This window comes from Budorcas taxicolor, chromosome 18 (genome assembly GCF_023091745.1).
Source record: "Budorcas taxicolor isolate Tak-1 chromosome 18, Takin1.1, whole genome shotgun sequence".
In the NCBI taxonomy this organism is placed as follows: domain Eukaryota; kingdom Metazoa; phylum Chordata; class Mammalia; order Artiodactyla; family Bovidae; genus Budorcas; species Budorcas taxicolor.
The window spans coordinates 59,968,041-59,982,184 of record NC_068927.1 but is presented as its reverse complement, the minus strand read 5'-3'; the positions used below and the strand labels follow the sequence as shown (position 1 = coordinate 59,982,184).

Below are 14,144 nucleotides of genomic sequence, written 5' to 3'. Positions count from 1 at the left end.
AAATAAACGGCAGTTTAGAATTGCAAAACAAATACAGCACTGAGAAAATAAAGAATTTACTAAAGATATTTAAAAAATGAAATATTTTCCTGAATTATATGTTATAAAAGCATCAATATCCATGAAAAACAGGCATTTTATAACATTAACAAGTAAATGTCAGTTACATTGCATAATATGTTCTGAAAGACCGTCAACTGTAAATCACAATAAAAATTAATAAACACTCTATTCTAGTAACCCTTTCTATTCTAGTAAAGTAACCCTTTACTATTGTAGTAAAACAACCAGTAATAAGTAACCATGTTGTACATTATAGTCTATGGAATTCTAAACACTCTTCCTTAAGAATAAAGAAGAGAATTTTACCCTGGAAAGGGCACACAATATGAAAACTGTAAAAGGTATTGACATAACTGACTTCTAAAATATTAGGTGGGGAAAATATATAACATTATGGGAAAGACTGGAAAAGGAAAAGGCAACCCACTCCAGTATTCTTGCCTGGAGAATCCCATGGATGGAGAAGCCAGGTAGGCTGCAGTCCATGGGGTCGCAAAGAGTCGGACACGACTGAGCGACTTCACTTTCACATGGGAAAAATGGAAGGCAAAAGGAGAAGGGGGTGGCAGAGGATGAGACGGTTAGATAGCATCACTGACTCAGTGGACATGAATTTGAGCAAACTCCGGAAGATATGAAAGACAGAGGAAGCTGGCATGGGGTCGCAAAGAGTTGGACACGACTTTGTGAATGAACAACAAAGGAACAGAAACTGAAGAAAGAAGTCGAAAGTCACATGCTTTCATGATTGCCATTATATAATAAACAAGCAGAGCAATTTCTTATCTATGCAGTGCCCTTTAATTCTCCAGCTTATTGTCCCCAGATATGTAGTATGAAGTGTGTGCTTAAAATATATATTAACTAAGGTCAGAGACTGCATTGTTGAGGACAAACTGCAAAATAAAAGCATATAAAATATAATGCACACAAAGGGATATGGCATAACAAAACATGACAAAGTAGATATATATCATTAAATAACAGTAACAGAGTTTTTCTATAAAATGTGCAATATTATTATATCTAAGCTATCTAACAGTACTTATTTGTTTTAAAAGTCTGAGGTAAACTACCATTATTTTTCAAATGAGGGCACAAGACTTAGAAGGCTATGTACATAACCCCAAATTACAAAGAAAGTGAAAGAAGCAGAAGCTTGATGCTTGGAGTCCCTGGTGGTCTAGTGTTTAGGATTTGGCACTGTTACTGCTATGGCCTGGGTTTGATCCCTGGTCAGGGGACTGAGTTCCCACAAGTTCTGAGGTGTGGCAAAAATAAAAAAATTTTTAAATGAAAAATAAGTAAAAAAGACTCTTTTCAATATGCATGTACCCCTATGTTCACAGCAGCGCTATTTATAATAGCCAAACATGCAAACAATCTAAGTGACCATCAACAGATGAATGGATAAAGATGTTGTCTACACATAAATACACACACACACTGGAATATTACTCATCCATAAAAAAAGAATGAAATAGTACCATTTGCAGCACCATGGATGGACCTAGAGATTATCATACTAAGCAAAATAAGTCAGAAGGAGAAAGACAAACATCATATGATACCACTTGTATGTCCAATCTGAAATGCAGCACAAATGAACTTATCTATGAACAGAAACAGACTCACAGACATACAGAAGAGACTTCTGGTGGCCAAGTGTGCATGCACAGGGACAGGTTGGGAGTTTGCAAATAGCAGATGCAAGCTATTATACATAGGACAGATAAACAACAAGGTCCTACTGTACAGCACAGGGAATTATATTCAATATCCTGTGATAAAAACAATTAAAAAAAAGAATGTATACATATGTATTACTGAATTACCTTGCTTTACATCAGAAGACAATACAACATTGTATATCAATTATACTTCAATTAAAAAAAAAAATCTCGGGGTGGGGGGGTAATTTTCTGTCACCAAATAACCCTACTCCATAGGGAGAGTCCCTAGAAGCTGTCTATCCCTTAAAAGTGTTATTATCACAGCAAAAAATATATAGGATAAAATCTCAGATCCTAGGAATGTGTATTTCAAAGGCAATCATCAAAGGCAACTTAAGACAATAGGCAATTAGGAAAAGTCTACATTCCCAGACAAGGTAGAGCAGTGGAAGAGTGATGAAAATACAAGACAGGAGGGGGGATCCTGCAGGATCTTGAGATGTGTGCTCTCCTCACAGACATTGAGTTAAGAATCTCAAAGGCCGACATATGCTCCCCATGTAGGATCTAGGATCAAAGAGATCTGTCTACTGTCTTTACAATTCTCCTAAGTAACAATCCCAGAAGGAAGGGCTGAGGGATCTGAACAGGCAGACGGGTCTTGAGACAGCTCCGTGCAGGTTCTGGGGTAAGAGATGGAATCAGAGAGCACCAGTGGTTTCCTACCTCCTTGACTACATCTTCCTAGAACAGCGAGTAGGGATGGAACTAGGACAGTGTGGTGCTAAAGAGCAGTTCAGCTCTTACTTGCAGGGACCAAGAACTGAGCAGCCAATGAAAGCACACACAGAAGTGGAGACGCAGGGGCAAGAGACCCTTCTGAAAGGGCCCATCCCACGTTCTTCAAAGTCAAGTGACAAAGCTGAAAGGAGTCAAATGACAGGCTGTTGTAGATCATACAAAGACCTTGCCTTTGTCTTTGTAGGAGCTGTGGCACCACTGGAGGACGAGATACATTTTACATACTAAAGAACAGACTGAAACAATGGGGAGAACAATTTCCTCTGAGAGTTTACCAAAAAATAAATTCTTTTCCCACAGAACTCTACCACTTGGGGAAAGATTCCCTGAAACTATTAATGGTGCGGTTTCTTCTCTGTTCATCTGAGATCTGACCTGTGTCTACACCTGGTACTTTCCACCCCTCTGGTGGTTTTTTTCCTTTCCTTCTTTTTAAATTTTTATTTTTTGCTATTTTCACTTCCCTCTCCAGGGTCCAGTGCTCTTTTCTTTACTCCAAAATGGACATAAGAATATTCAGGTCAGAAACAGAAATTATTGCTAATTGCAAGAAAGAAACATCACATGCTATATTGTTTCCAGAACCCCAGCTCTTTGTTCAGCTGAAGAGTGAGGACAATATGAAGTGGTTGTGGAAAACACTTCAATGCACAGCTTGCCTCCTTCTAAATGCACAGGGGAATCACTTCTTAGCCTTTTGGCTAAGATCAAGTGAATGCACAGGGAAGAGTGTAATATGCAGACATCTTGCTTGTAGTAAAAAGGTAAGTGGGACTTCCCTGGTGGCTCAGTGGTTAAGAATCGGCCTGCCCGTGCAGGGGTCACAGGTTCAATTCTTCGTTTGGGAAGATCCCACATGCCGCAGAACAACTAAGCCTGTGCACCACAACTGTGGGGCCCCTGCACCCTAGAGCCCGCCTACTGCAGCAAGAGAAGTCACCACAATGAGAAGCCCGAGCACCGCAACTGGTGAGTAGCCCCTGATCACAGCAACTAAGAAAGACCCAGCACAGCCAAAAAATAATAAATAAAATTTTCAAAACAGGGAAGTGTAGGTTTTAAGTTTGCTACAGGCTTTATGCACTTTTAAGCTCTGGACCCACCCTCGAGGTATCATAACATGGGCAGATAAAATGAGGAAAGGGCAATTTCAAAGTCCTCATTCCACATTATGAGGCTTTGGCCTCTGATTCAATAGGGCTTCGAGCTCAGCCAAGCAAGGTAGGGGCTCCCAAAAGGCATGCGAAGGAAAATGTAAAGATACCCAAGGACAGAACTCAACTTGAGAGGGAAGTGATCCTTACCCACAGAGAGCAGGTTCCTGTAGGTCTCCAGCATCACGTCCTGGTACAAAGTCCTCTGTGCAGGGGCCAGGCATTCCCACTCCTCAGGAGTGAATTCGATGGCCACGTCCTCAATGGTCAGCTGCTGCTGAAATGAAAACACATATCATTAATGGGGTCATAAGGAGAGTTCTTATCTTCATACAAAATGAGAAGATTGATTCAGTTGAAGTGTATATTCTGACAGATTCATGTAAAGGTATTTAGAGCAAATTATGCATCTCTAATTGCTTTCCCATAAGAGATTACAATGGCCTCCAGATCAATGTGGATTTTTCATTTTTCTGTATGACACGTGAAATACACAAACAGAAATTCAACACTGGGTCATCTATACAAAGGTGTTAAAGAAAGCTCAGAATCTAAAAACTGTGATGATGATTAACAGCAATGACTAAAAGTATTTGAACACTTCCTGTATGTTATGAATTACTCTAGTAGTAGTAGTGGGAGTAGTAGCAGTCGTTTCTGACTCTTTTGTGATCCCATGGACTGTAGCCCGCCAGGCTCCTCTGTCCATGGGATTCTCCAGATAAGAATACTGGAGTGGGTTGCCATTTCCTTCTCCAGAGGATCTTCCCAACCCAAGGATCAAACACGGGTCTGCAGTATTGCAGGCAGATTCTTTACCATCTGAGCTACCATGGAAGCATTACTTTAGATGCTTTTCATGAATTAACTTGTTGTCAATGTAGTAACTCATCAGAGAAAGATCCATTTCCATTTTACAGAGTAGAAAACTGAGTCACAGATGGCATCTAAGGGTACGTGTCAGTGACTGAGAGAAGGTCCTGGGTGAGTGTGAATGAACAGGAATCAAGCAGACTACTTCTTGAGTCAGAGATTAGCAACTGCAAAGAAGGAAGGAGAATAGCAGAGACTAACACAACATTGCAAAGTAGCTCTACGCCAAAAAAAAAAAAAATTTAATTAAAAAAGAAAAGAAAGGAGAAACAGAATAATCAACCAAGAATATAAGTTCACCTGAGAAAGAGCCATTCCAGACTCTTCCTTCTTTCACCTTCCTCCTCTTCTGGGCTTCCTCAGGCAACATGAGTCTTCAGAGGTCTATCCTTAAAGTTGAAAACATGCTGTTTAATGTTTAGAGTCAACACACCCCCTTCCTGAGCCCCAACCACACACACAGGGAAGCCCTCACCAGGAGGAACAGACAGTCCCCTGTGGCCACTGTCTCAGGAGGGACGTAGGACAGTCAACTCCTGCACAGAGTCCAACACAGGACTTTCCCACACTTTCCCTCGGATCACACCCCCCTCCTGGTGAGGCCTCATGCACACAGCAGCAGGGCGCACCTCCGCTCACACCATGATCCCCTTCAGGTCACACAGCAGGCCCTGGTCCAGCCCCACTCAGGGCAAAGCAGCCTTACCCTCAGCCCAGATCTCATCCCTCAGGATGGATGGACTTAAGAGTCCTGATGCTCAATGCCAGATGCACCAGTTCAGTTCAGTTCAGTTCAGTCGCTCAGTCGTGTCCGACTCTTTGCGACTCCATGAATCGCAGCACGCCAGGCCTCCCTGTTCATCACCAACTCCCAGAGTTCACTCAGACTCACGTCCATCGAGTCAGTGATGCCATTCAGCCATCTCATCCTCTGTCGTCCCCTTCTCCTCCTGCCCCTAATCCCTCCCAGCTCAGAGTCTTTTCCAATGAGTTAACTCTTCGCATCAGGTGGCCAAAGTACTGGAGTTTCAGCTTTAGCATCATTCCTTCCAAACAAATCCCAGGGCTGATCTCCTTCAGAATGGACTGGTTGGATCTTGCAGTCCAAGGGCCTCTCAAGAGTCTTCTCCAACACCACAGTTCAAAAGCATCAATTCTTCAGCATTCAGCCTTCTTCACAGTCCAACTCTCACATCCATACGTGACTACTGGAAAAACCATAGCCTTGACTAGACGGACCTTAGTCGGCAAAGTAATGTCTCTGCTTTGGAATATACTATCTAGGTTGCTCATAACTTTTCTTCCAAGGAGTAAGTGTCTTTTAATTTCATGGCTGCAATCACCATCTGCAGTGATTCTGGAGCCCCCCAAAATAAAGTCTGACACTGTTTCCACTGTTTTCCCATCTATTTCCCGTGAAGTGATGGGACCGGATGCCATGATCTTCGTTTTCTGAATGTTGAGCTTTAAGCCAACTTTTTCACTCTCCCCTTTCACTTACATGAAGGAGCTTTTTAGTTCCTCTTCACTTTCTGCCAGAAGGGTGGTGTCATCTGCATATCTGAGGTTATTGATATTTCTCCCAGCAGTCTTGATTCCAGCTTGTTTCTTCTAGTCCAGCATTTCTCATGAGGTACTCTGCATATAAGTTAAATAAGCAGGGTGACAATATACAGCCGTGACGTACCAAGGCCCCTTAAATACCATTGAGGCTGAGCCCCACTTGGAGTTTTCGAAGGGGAATCTCTGGTCAGGGCACAAATGTATTTGTAAAATGCCTCATGGATGTAATGTGTAGCCTGGATGTGCACCACTCTGTGGAGGCAAGCACAGCTTACCTTGCACCTTTTTCTTTTAAAGTTTTACTGAGGTATAATTGACAAATAAATATCTTGCATATTTAAGACATACAATGTGACATTCGAAATATGTATATACACATACATTGTGAAATAACTACCAAAATCAACTTCTGCATTTTCCTCCAAATAGCTGGAAAAATCCTCCTACACTTTAATGCATGAATTACTCAGCTCATAAAAACTAAGTATGCCCACAGCCCAGGGTCATTCTCCCTTTCAGAGACAACCATATTCTGCCTATGGAATGTGTATTTCTCTCAATAAACCTGCTTTATCATTCTTGGGGTTCTCGAGGTGAAAATACTGGAGTCTGCCATTCCCTTCTGTAGTGGACCACGTTTCATGAGCACTCTCCACCAAGACCCGGGCATCTTAGGCAGCCCGGCACAGCATGGCTCACTCTACTATGTCTCCCTCTTGAATTCTTTCCTGCAGGAAGCCAGGAACCCTTACTTGGAGACCTATCCCAAGATTTCCCCTGGGACGCGACCATTCTCTCGCACCCGCATTCTTTTGCAACAGTACATCGTGGCATTTAATAGTAGAGGAAAATGTAGCTAATTGAGAACACTGTATTTTAAAGAGGAAAGAACTGAATGTATAAAAAGGTGTGGGGTGTATGTGAGTGCCCATCTTTGTGTTTCAGAGAGACAATGCCACCATGTTGATCAAAGCAACTTTCGAGAAGTAAAAATACATGATGCCACACGGCCCTGACCCAGACAGTGGAGCTGGCAACCGGGGCACAATTTTAGGGCCAGCAACAGCCAGAGGCACTTTCAGACTATTCGCAGTCAATTATTAAGGACAGAGCACAGGCCCTGAGGCTGACAGTTGAGGCAGTTAGAGGAGATCTCTTCCCTTTGCTCCAGGAGCTCAATGGAGAAGAAACAGGGTCTTTGAGAAAAAAAGATGGGAGAGGCGGAGGTAGACTTTTGAGGAGCTCCATAGGAAAGGTATGGAGCAAACACACAGGGAATGTGAGGGAACAGAGGAATCTGAAGCAAGACCAGTCAGTTCAGGGGCGTGTTTTTCTCCAGCTGTGGTGAACCACACAGGGACAAGGTAGAGCTGGTACGATGGGGGTGTCGGGAGAGCAATGGGTGTTGGGGAGAATCCACGTCCACACACCAGGGCTTCACTTTGGGGCATTTGACTTGCATGACTGTAAGTGACAAGGTGGGTTTGTCTCCATTTGGGGGAAGTGGGGGTGAGGCGCTGCACCAGGCAGCATACAAGATGTTAAGTTCCCTGACGAGGGATCAAACCTGTGCCCCTGAAGTGGAAGCACTGAGTCCTAACCACAGGGAAGTCCCAGGAAGTACAAAGTCTTAAAGACTCTTAAACACTAAAACACTCTGCAGAGCCAGGGAAGTCCCTGTTTCCATCATTTATGGAATATTACTCAGTCATTAAAAAAAAATAAGAATGCTATTTGCAGCAGCACAGATGGACCTAGAGATTCTCACACTGAGTGAAGTAAGTCAGACAGAGAAAGACAAATATTGGATGATATCAATCATATGTGGAATCTAAAAAAAAAAGGCTACAAATGAACTTATCTACACAACTGAAATAGTTACAGATGTAAAATATAAGCTTATAATTATCAAAGGGTAAGAGGGGGAGGGATAAACCAGGTGATTGGGACTGACACATACACACTACTATATATAAAATAGATAACTAATTAAGCCTTAACTGTGTAGCACAGGGCATTAAACTCAGTCCTCTGTGATGACCTACATGGGAAAAGAATCTAAAAGAGTGGATGTATGTGTTTGACAATTTACTTTGCTAAACACCTGAAACTAATGCAACAATGAAAATCAACCATACCCCAATAAATATTAAAAAACCAGCCTCCGTTGCAGCTCAGGTGATAAAGAATCCATGTGCAATGCAGGAGACCAGGGTTTGATCCCTGGGTTGGGAAGATCCCCTGGAGGAGAGCATGGCAATCCACTCCAGTATTCTTGCCTGAAGAATTTCACAGACAGAGGAGCCTGGAGGGCTACCGTCCACATGGTTGCAGAGTTGGACATGATTGAGCAACTAAGCACACACACACAGAAATTAAAAATATGGTACTCTTTATGTAGTGAATAAGTGAATGAGATGGACACAAAATTACACTAGTTTCCACTCTGCCATCGTCTTCACGCTGGGGCACAGACGTGGGCAGGGGACCTTTGCCCTGGAGGAGTGAGGACAGGCCAAACAGGAACAGCTGAGGACGGTGGAGCCAAGGGTCCTCCATTTAGAGGTGCAAAGGTCATGTGCAAGTCCAACTAGGATGGCAGTGAGCTCATCCCAGCAGTAGCTGCTTGAGGCTGAGCAGACCCAGTCTGGCAATAGAGAGTCGAAAACTGGGACTTCCCTGGCAGTCCAGTGGTTAGGACTCATCAGCTTTCACTGCTGTGGGCCCGGGTTCAGTCCCTGGTAGGGGAACTAAGGAGCCCACAAGCTGTGCAGTCAAACATAATATAAAACAATCCACAGAAAAAGGAGGAGGCTCTTGGCTGCCTTGACACTTTATCGGGAAAAAGGTTCCTGGAATCTAAGGTTTCTCACTCTGCATTGATATTGTCTGTGTGCTTAGTCGTGTCTGACTCTTACGACCCCATAGACTGTAGCCTACCAGGCTCCTCTGTCCATGGGATTCTCCAGGCCAGAATATCGGAGTGGGTTGCCATTTCCTTCTCCAGGAGATCTTCCTGACCCAGGAACTGAAACCAGGTCTCCAGTATTGCAGGCAGACTCTTACCGACTGAGCTACATTGATATTAGCTGAAGAAAAATCACAGCCTGAAATGCTGACTTGACTGGCTTCATTGGGATTGTGCAAACCAACAGTGAGAAGAATGAGAGGGTAACAGGCAGGAAGGCCAGGAGTCTCCAAGTGGAGGAAATAGCCTGCAAATCTCAGACATTTTTATCTCCCTTAAGTGGCAGGAAGAAACAATTTAGCGATATTTTTTTTTCCTTCTCTATACTAATTTAAAAGGAGGTTTCTCTTAAAATTCTGTGTTGCCATAATGACACCTGGTTTCACTTGAAGTTAACCATTGCCTTTTTCTTATGGAAATGTTTATCTTAAGCTATGCTAATGTACTATGCATTTACCCCAAACTCTTTTTTAAGTCGGTTCCGCCTTTTGGGCTCAGAACCTACCTGATAAACCAGTATGTAATACTCTGATATCTTTCCTCTAATCTATGTAAACGACACTATTTGTATGGTGCTCTGCCCTTCTTCAAGATTCAAGTTAATGATTTTATGGCCCAAGATGAACCATTTGGAGCCAAGATTATCCCAAAATACATCTTTTGGGTGAGGGGCCTGGTGCCATTCTAAGTTTTGAGACATTCCTTTCTTTCATTAACAGACTGCTGGTGACTATATAACATCCAGCTAAAGACTAGCAGGGGGGTACTCTTTCTGCCCCCTTCTGATGCCTATGTCAGAAGCTTTCTCTATCTCCTTTATACTTTAATAAAACTTTGTTATACAAAAGCTCTGAGTGATCAAGCCTCGTCTCTGGCCCCGGATTGAATTCTTCTCCTCCGGGGGCCAAAAATCCCGGCGTCGTAATTCAACAACAACCTTTCAAGAACAGCAGGGAAGTGGGTGTCTCATAGAACAGTGGAGGAGAAGCTGAGGCCGCCAGGGCACAGAGAGAGAAAACACTTTACTTTCTCAGGTCATCTATGGGGACACCACCATGAGTGCCATTCTAGAGAAGACAATGAAGATATGTGCACAGAGGGTGAGTGGGTGTTGAGTAGAAAGACAAGATCCTTTCTCTAAATGGGGCCCTGATACCTCACCCCCTTCTATTGGGCTAGCTGCTGAGCACTGGTGAGTAGGAACAGAGCTTTTCCTTTACCTCTTTCCTGAGCTTTCCTGCTATCGCCAGGGCTCTGAGTTACCAAACACTGTCCCCCTTCCTGTTTCCTCCCCAGAACACAGCAGCCCTCCTTCTCAAAGAAATACGCTTGTTCCACATTTAGTTTGAAACACCTTGCCCCTCCGCACCACAGCGTCCTTATGAATGTACTGCGTGTGTGTGAGTTCCGGGACGGGCAGGCAGAGGCAGCAGAGTGACCACCACTGGTCTGGCAGTAAGACAAAAGCAGCTGGGTCTTCCCAAGGCTGACGTCTCTCCACTGTGACTGCCCCTGATCAGCTGAACAATCTTTCCTGAGTCATGAGTTCTCACAGCCCTTCTCCCGTTGGTCCCATCCCCAGCAGGCCCTCGCTGATAACTCTCTGCCATGTGAGTCTTAACACCTATCATTTCCCTTCTGGACTCAAACAAACCTATAGTCTTCCCTGGGGTCTGACACACTCCCCAGAAACAGCAGAGCCATCCCCTTACCTGCTACACAACCCCATCAAACACTCTGAGGCCCCATGTCTCATGCATTCACGATGGAATGATTACTCATGAAGACCACTAGACGTGACACCACGTTTTCATTCACAGTGACCCCAGTCTGAGCACTGTCACCTCCAAAATCTACTAACAGAACAGAGCTTTGGCCTGTGATGCCAATGAGACCTCAGCGTCTTCCCAGGAAACATTCCAAATTCTCCTTTGTGTCTTCCAAAATGCACCTGAAACTTTGCTGCAACTTTGCCCAAATATCCCAAAATACCAAAGATAACCCTCAAAATGGCCTCTGAGATGTTCTCTGTAACTACACTATGGGTTGCACAATGATTTCTGCCCCCTACAAAGACCCCACACTTCGCTGGTGGCTCAGTGGTAAAGAAGTCACCTGCCAATGCAAGAGATGTAGGTTCGATCCCTGGGTCGGGAAGATCCCCTGAAGAAGGATATAGCAACCCACACCAGTATTTTTGTCTGGGAAATCCCATGGACAGAGGAGCCTGGTGGGCTACAGTCTATGGGGTCACAAGAGTCAGATATGAGTTAGGGACTAAACCAGCACCAAAAGACCCCACAAAATCCACGGTGTGGAGTGAGTGCTGTGGGGCACCTCTTGAATCCACCCCCTGTCCCAAGGCAGTCATCCTCCTGCTCCCAGAGCTTCCTGTGGGCTCCTCTCAGGCTCTGGTTAACAATACAGGATAACATTCCTGTTCCTAATCCTACTTCCTCATTCCTTTTCAGGTGTGATCATGGCTTTTATGAAACCCATGCCTGAAAATCTCAACCTCAAAAAACAAAACAACTCAATCTCAGCTTCTGCGTCCCAGGGAACCTGAGAAAAGACACTATGGCACCAAGCCCAATCCATACAGCCCCACAGCTCCCTGTGAATCCATGTCTAGATGCTCCAGCCAGAATTAAGATGCCCCTTTCCAAAAGTTCCACACACCCCTTGAACCCCAAGCCATGCATGGGACAGGCGCTCATACAGCTCACTGGGCTCCTCTAGAGGCTCACACTTGCTGCCATATCCCTCCTGCAAACCCCTAAAGTCTTTCCTCCACTTTTGTGCAGGTCTTGACATTTCCTCCAGGCTTCCCAGGTGGCACTAATGGTAACAAATCTGCCCGCTGATGCCAGAGATGCAAGAGATGTGGGTTCGATCCCTGGGTGGGGAAGATCCCTTGGAGAACAAAAAGGCAACCCAGTCCAGTATTCTTGCCTGGAAAATTCCATGGACAGAGGAGCCTGGTGGGCTACAGTCCGTGGGGCTGCAAAAGAGTCGGACATGACTGAGTGAGTACACACACATACCTCAGGCGCGTACGAACAAATCAGGCTAAAACAAACCCATATGCAGAGGCATTGCAACAGGAGTGGACAGTGCTGCAAACAGCGGGACACTGGGCATTCAGTATGGAGATCAAGAAGCGGGCCCTCCCTGGAAAAGGAGGCCCTCACCAGCAATTGGGAACATGATGGAGTCTAGTTTTAAAGGTGTTTGAGGATTGGCTGGACTGTGTTTGGTGAGGATGTCACTGAAAGAGAGAGAGAAAGACAGCCCTGCTCTCACTCTCTCCTGTCCTCCCCACTCAGAGAAAACTGCAAGGTACCCCAGCTCCAAGACGGGGCCCTCCGTCATGCCCATCCCCACACTCTTAAGCTTCTCTGCATCCTTAGCAAAGTGTAGTCAGTATCCCTGACTCTGAGCAGATGAACTGCTGTAAGGCAAGGGTCCCATTCAAGACGGCAGCTCACCCCAGAAGCACACAATTTGGAAGACCTGGAGGCTATAGTGGAGCAGAGACACAGTGGAATGAACACGGGACACCTTAGCACACTGCATGGGGGACACTGGTTCTGTAGGGCTAAGCCTCAGTGCATATAATTTTGCTCTTATTTTGAGAAAATAAGTAGTCATAGCAGGTTTAGTTCAAGTTGAAATTTCCAGAAAAAATATGGGAACTAACCTCATCACCTGCCCAAGCTCCTCGTTCCTCCCTGAGGAGTATTCCATCCAATTACAGTCCCCAGCATCTAAATCTTCCCAAAGGAAAGTGTCACAGGTGTCCTGGAAAGAAGACAGAGACCAGGCACCCTCCAATGGAGGGGAAACAGGAAAGACCCAAAATAATCGATGAAAAACACTTCTGATAGAGGAGACCAATGTGCGAGCAATAAAACCTGGGTCATGAGACAGAGAATGGCAGGTGAAGGGAACTTCAGAAGATGAGCAGGAGAAGGTGGGGAGACAACTCTGGCCAAGACCTGAGGAGGAGAAAGGGCCAGAGCAGCGATGCTTTAGAGACAAAGGGTTAAGCAGGAGGTGAGATCTGAGACAGAAAGGGTGTTGATGTTTGGGAGCAGAGAAAAGGTGAATGTGACCAGGGCAGAGGGAACTGTGAGAAAAGGGTCAGCTCCCAGGATGCGACTGGAGACATCTGCTTAGGAGCTCATGGCTCATGTTGTAGTAGATTATGTGAAACCAAAGAAAACGGAGTATCAGACTAACTAGGTAAAATCAGCTTCCAACACTTAAAATAAAAGACCATGGACATCTTTATCCAGTATCCATTAGGAGACAGTCTAAAATTCTTTACTAGTTACCAAAGAATATTTCCAATATATAAGATAAAAGAAGAAAGTCACAGGCTTTCTCTAAACCAGAAACAAATTTAAAAGGGAAACAATTTGTAATTTAAAAAAAACCCAAAACCCTACAAAGGGACGTCCATGGTGGTCCAGTGGCTAAGACTTGGAGTTCCCAATTCAGGGAGCCTGGATTCAAACCCTGGTGGGGGAATTAGATCTCATGTGCTGCAACTAAGAGTTTACATACCGCAACGAAGACCAGGCACAACCACATATATACATACACACACACACACACACACACACACACACACACACCCTACACACATATATATATATCATACACAAATTTATATATATATATATATATATATGATCTTATATATAAGACCTTATATATATGTGTGTGTGTGTGTATATATATATATGTATGTATACAGGTGTGTATATATATGTATACACTACACTGTGGGGTCGCTGGGTCCTGGTGTGCACAAGGTTTGGTTTGAGCTCTCGAAGCGTCTCTGGCGGGTATGGTGTTTGATTCTAAATGTGATTTCGCCCTCCTACTGTCTTGCTGGGGCTTCTCCTTTGCCCTTGGATGTGCAGTATTTCTTTTTGGTGGGATCTAACATTCTCCTGTCGATGGCTGTTCAGCAGCGAGTTGTAATTTTGGAGTTCTCAAAAGAGAAGATGAGTACACGTCCTTCTACTCTGCCATCTTTAA

General features: G+C 44.4%; 1 protein-coding gene across 1 annotated transcript; it reads right to left on the bottom strand.

The window, feature by feature from the left end:
* Positions 1-2,303: 2,303 nt before the first annotated feature.
* On the bottom strand, positions 2,304-4,931 carry LOC128063545 (zinc finger protein 320-like). The gene is made up of 3 exons (XM_052656323.1): positions 4,865-4,931; positions 3,842-3,965; positions 2,304-2,419 (listed from the first exon to the last, which is right to left on the bottom strand). Exons 1-3 carry the CDS (start codon positions 4,877-4,879, stop codon positions 2,310-2,312), a joined length of 249 nt encoding a protein of 82 aa, XP_052512283.1. The 5' UTR covers positions 4,880-4,931; the 3' UTR covers positions 2,304-2,309.
* Between the last annotated feature and the right edge of the window lie 9,213 nt (positions 4,932-14,144).

Excerpts from the sequence above, each read along its gene's own strand:
- LOC128063545 (XM_052656323.1), bottom strand. Across the intron at positions 2,420-3,841 it reads CAGGAACCTGCTCTCTGTGG|AACCTGCACGGAGCTGTCTC; the intron begins GTAAGGATCACT and ends CTCTTACCCCAG.